Source organism: Euphorbia lathyris, chromosome 2 (assembly GCF_963576675.1).
Source record: "Euphorbia lathyris chromosome 2, ddEupLath1.1, whole genome shotgun sequence".
Taxonomy (NCBI): domain Eukaryota; kingdom Viridiplantae; phylum Streptophyta; class Magnoliopsida; order Malpighiales; family Euphorbiaceae; genus Euphorbia; species Euphorbia lathyris.
Window position 1 is genome coordinate 137,767,085 of NC_088911.1, and position 5,382 is coordinate 137,772,466.

Consider the following 5,382-nt stretch of genomic DNA (forward strand, 5'->3'; position numbering starts at 1 on the left):
CGAATACAAACCTTTTCATGACAAATGTCAAATGAGCTTATCATCTCTAATTGTCGCAGACACCGCCATGTTAGAAATAGCGTCGACTTCCCGAGGGAATAACCATTCAACCAATCTACTCTAGTTCCAAATGTAAGTTCCTCGTATAAAAAGATTAGAAACCATCGCATCTTTATATTTCATTAATGCAACCAGAGGTAATGTGACGATCTTTTTTATTTATTAATCACGGATAAAGTAATACGATATTGTTTATAGTTGGAAAAAAGATTTTAACATATTTAATAATTATAGAGAAAATATAATTTATTTCTCTAAAAAAATGGATTTCCTTAAAAAAAATTGATAAAAATTGGTGATATCGTACTTATTGTAAACGTTAATTTTGATGACACTCTGATGACCTAAGATCACAAAAGATGTCAGAAAAGAATGTCGGAGTTCTGGTGAACCCTCTCTGATGCTAAAGTTAGAAGATATTAGAAATAATATATAGCCAACAAGTAACAAAGCGTGAAGTATTGAATATAGTTAAAGTAAGATACTTGAGCTTGTAGATGTCTCTGTTATTTATAGATAAAATAGAATGTACCTGGACATGTGGTAGCACCTGATAGCTTTTCGTACCCTATCTTTTCGTGTCACAATATATCTGAATGTGATGAGCGTGTTCATTGGTCCACGTGTTTTTCTAAACAGCTCCCAAGGACAACTTTTAGATATAAGGTGGCCGAAACCGTGACTTCGGTTAAGAATAACGTTGTAATAGGTTTTGGTAAAATTGAACTCATTTGATGACTTCAAATCATATGGGGTGAATTCCAAAAGCACAATTGACTTATTACTTAATTTATATATAATTGAGTTTGATATTTATTTGTTAATCAAAAGTTTACGGGGCGTTTGGTATTCTATTGGGATAGAGATAGGGATAAAAGTTGGGATAGAGATAAGGATAAATGGTTGGGATAAGGATAAAAAAATATGATAGTCGAGAATTATTATTCAATGTTTGGTATGTGGCATATGGATGTGGATAAAATAATACATTTTACTATTTTAATTTTTAACCTTATTTAAACTATATAACATTAATTTGAGGGATAAGATGAACTTTTTCATCCTATTAAAATCGCAGGAGCTTATCTCACCTCCATATACCACCCTCCTGGGTATAGGATTTGAGGGATAAGAAGCTTATCCCTCATCCGTCTCACTCTTCTATCTTCCAAACAAACACGGGATAACTTATCTCGTGTTTTTTATCCCTATCTCACCTCCTATATCCTTTTAACAAACACCCCGTTAATGTATAAGTATAATTTCTTTAAAAAAAAAATTATAATTGATAGAGCGTTTAATATATAAAATTCACAGATTGGGAACAGATAAATTAAAGTCAGAACCTTGAAAATGTTTTTTTCCTATATTTCATGAAAATAAAAATAATCACACTCCAATAAGCAAGTGTTGAGTTATTTCCTGGTAACATTATGGAAATAAGCATAATTAGATTTAAGAATATAGTCAAGGAATGGAAAATTAGATCCTTTGTCCACCCACTTGGATAGTGATATTATTGGCCTATTAATTTAAAGTCAATTTATACAACTTGAGAATTGTATATGTACTATACTATCATAGTTACAATTGGGCATTACAACGTAGTCTTGAGTACGAATCAGGAGTACAACCGCCTAAAGCCCGAACTAAAAGAGCCCACGTTTTTATTTTACTTCGTATATATGTAATAATTTTTATTATAAATATATAGTAAAAACACTCGTTCAATGGATCAAATAATATGATATTTTAATCTTAAAATAAATCCAAATTTGTATTTTAAATTTTGAAATGCATTTTATTTTATTAAGAGTGCTTTTGGCCATGTTTGGTAAATTATTATCTTTTAACCCTAAATAAAATATAACCTTACTTTATTTGTCATTTTACACAAACAACTATTATCAATCAGTTAAATTTTACTAAACAAGTTTACACAATGAATTAATCAAATCAGTTAAACTAAAAAGTTAATCAGCTAACAGCTAATGACTAACAACTATTTGTCAAACATTACCTTTATCTATTATTTTGTTTAGAGTTTATAAAATGTCATGATTGACTCTCGTGGACATCCTATTTGAAACAAACAACCAATAAGAATGCTCTATTTGAGTGGACTCCACAACGCATTTTAAAAATAATATGTAGATATCACTTATTTTATTACGGTCTCTATTCAAATAAAGCATGTTTATTGATTCTTTGTTCAAGTAGGATGTCAACTTGGAACAATGATAGCATGATATAATTTCCAAGCACGCTAAAAAAATATATAGGCAAAATTACTTTATTAATTTTACTATTACAAAGGATATGGAAATAATTTTTAAATATCTCATATTACTCAATTAAAATTTTATATATACGTGAATTTCTTTTGAAATACTTTTTTAGAGTAAATTAGGTTTTTGTTTACAATAACTAAATATTATCTGGTTTAATCTAAATTTAATTTATTAAATCTCATAATTTTAAAACGGTTTTCTCTTTATATGTATATCAAAAACTCAATTATTAAATCTTTTTTTCATTTTTAGTGTGAGATTTAGTTCATTTATATTTCTACCGCCATTTTTTAAAGAGCTCCATACACAGATTTTTCACTCTGACATTGACTCTTCAAAACTGGATCTTCGTCAGTTAAAAACAACTTTATGCTTAATGACATAAATATTTATGTACAATTGTATATGTTTAATGTTGATAAGTTATATTATTTTTTGACAATATTAACGGAAACTCTTCCTTCAATTATGAGTTCATTTATTTTTACTATACTTATTTATCATGTTATCATTCATCACTAAAATATCAAAGACGTATGCACACAATGGGTATTATGTGGGTCTCCATCTTATGTGAATTTTTACCATGTCTTGAAAAATATAAATAAGAAAATATAATATTTTATTATGTTTAGAAATTTCACATATAACTATTGAACTTCAAAATATAACATAAAAAGTCATTAAACTTTATACTTTTACATCTGTTGATCACTAAACTTTAATTTACTTCTCAAAAATTATCATTAATGATCTCAAAATAAAAATATTCGAGAATTAAAATTGTTCAAAATAACATTTATCATGAAATTGTATTTTTTATTTTTCAAAATCACTATTTTTAGAGTTTTTCTCTCTAAAACCCTACTTTCTCTCTTAACCAAAACACCCCTATTTGACCTAAAAACAAAAAATTTAAAGGATTAAAGTTGCTTAAAATATCAATAATTCTCTAATTTATTTTGTTATTTTGAAGCCATCAAAAGTCATTTTGAAGCATTTATTGAAGTTTAGTCGTCATGAACGTAACAAATTATAAAGTTCAGTGATTTTACGTATGTTATATTTTGAAATTTAGTCGTCGTACCGTCAAAATTGGAAAAATTCAATGACCATGGTTGTAACTTGTAACTTACCCTATTAATATAGCCTTAATTGTGATTAGCTGGATTTTCTCACAATTATAGTTTCAAATTGCAACCATTTGTTCCCATTTCCTTGGGTATTCCAGAAACTTCCAAGGGTGTATCCGTAATTACAACACAAAACTACAAACCTACTAGTCAGTAGTACCTCATCACGTGTTCAATTCAAGGACCGAAACCTCACAGCCAGCCAAAAAATCCCATACATCACCACACACGTCACCTAATTTCACAAATCCTACGTGGCACCTCTCAAAACTTGTCAAACAAGCCCCTTCTTCCTTCCTCCCCCCTTTCCACTATAAGTGGACCCTTTTTATTCGTATGGAAATGGACCCCACTTTCCCCAACTATATATATAAATCACACGCTCTCTCTCATTTCCTTCTCCATCTACCATTCTCCAAAACCTCTCCACCGTTCCAAACACCGATTCAATTCAAAACAATGTGTCCCTCCGGCAGAACTTTAGCCACCAGAACGGCGTCGTCCAAGCCTGATTTCCGCACCGCTTTCGACGTTCTCGACGCAGACCGCGACGGAAAGATCAGCAGAGACGACCTCAAGACATTCTACGCGGGGTTCCCGAACGGCGCCGTTTCGGACGAGGGAGATTTTATAGCGACGATGATGTCCGTCGCCGATTTCAACAACGACGGGTTCGTTGAGTACGATGAGTTCGAACGCGTTTTGGATGTGAATAACGGGATGAAGAAGAAGAAGATGAAGAATGGAGGAGGAGGAGGAGTTATGGAGGATGTATTTAAGGTAATGGATAAAGATGGAGATGGAAAATTGAATCATGAGGATTTGAAGAATTATATGCAGTCGGCTGGATTTGATGCTAATGATGATGATATTAGAGCTATGATTAAATTAGGCGGCGGTGGAGATGATATAAACGGTACCGTTTCATTCCATGGTTTGCTTAGGATTTTGTCTCTTGATTCTTGATTTTGTGATCGTAGTGGAATTGTGATTTTTAATTTCACTTTTCCATTTTTTGTAATGTTCTTCATAATTATAAATGATTAACGAAATGATGAATGATATGATGTTAATTGTGTTTAGATTAGTATGGCGTTTAGTGAATAATGATAATTTGGTTTTTGATTATGACGATTTTGCCAGCTTTGTTTGTATTTTTCTTCTTTATTAATTGTGTGTTCTTGCTGTTTCCATGCTTGTTTGTTTCTTGTTCGTCCTCTATTCATGGAGGGTTTTTGGTTAGAATAATGCTGCTTTATTTAAAAAATATATATATGTATATATATAAAAGCTGTTGTTTATTTATAGCCTTTCATTTGGTCTAGGGTCGGCAATGGCACCATAAAAGATATATACATCGAATAACTCGCATTTATAACAACCTTAGAGTTATCACCTTAGACTCTAGTGTGAGGTTGTAATTTGGGGTGCCACATGGGATAATTTACATCGAAAAGTTACAATTCATTAGATAGCATTTGTTACTTTTTGTGCTTTATAAGTGGGATCTAGAGAGTAAAAGTTTGTAACCAAACTTAGTAACAAACTATATTCGTTAACAAGCTCTTTAGTGCTTGGTTACAACCAATTGGTAGAAAGTAACAACCAATTTGGTTGCACGGAGGGTTGCACACCCTCCAACCATTCCACATCACCCACTTTTAACAACTCTCACTCCAAAACAATCTCTAGTGGTTAGCTACAATAAATACTATTTAATGGACCCCACATGTAATATAATATTTTATTTCTTTTACTTTAAATCAATTAACTTATTTCATAATAATATAAAATTGATAATTAATTAATATTAATTAAATAAAAAATATTTATGAATATTTATTTTTAATTAAATAAGTATTTTTAATTTAACTATATTAAAAATTTAAAATCGAAAA

At 30.5% G+C, this 5,382-nt stretch overlaps 1 protein-coding gene across 1 annotated transcript; it reads left to right on the forward strand.

Moving 5' to 3' along the window:
• Window positions 1-3,871: 3,871 nt before the first annotated feature.
• Window positions 3,872-4,612, forward strand: LOC136220081 (calcium-binding protein CP1). The gene has a single exon (XM_066007772.1). It carries the CDS (start codon window positions 3,944-3,946, stop codon window positions 4,448-4,450), a length of 507 nt encoding a protein of 168 aa, XP_065863844.1. The 5' UTR covers window positions 3,872-3,943; the 3' UTR covers window positions 4,451-4,612.
• The last annotated feature ends 770 nt before the right edge of the window (window positions 4,613-5,382 follow it).

Excerpts from the sequence above, each read along its gene's own strand:
- LOC136220081 (XM_066007772.1), top strand. The coding sequence starts at position 3,944 with ATGTGTCCCTCCGGCAGAACTTTAGCCACCAGAACGGCGTCGTCCAAG.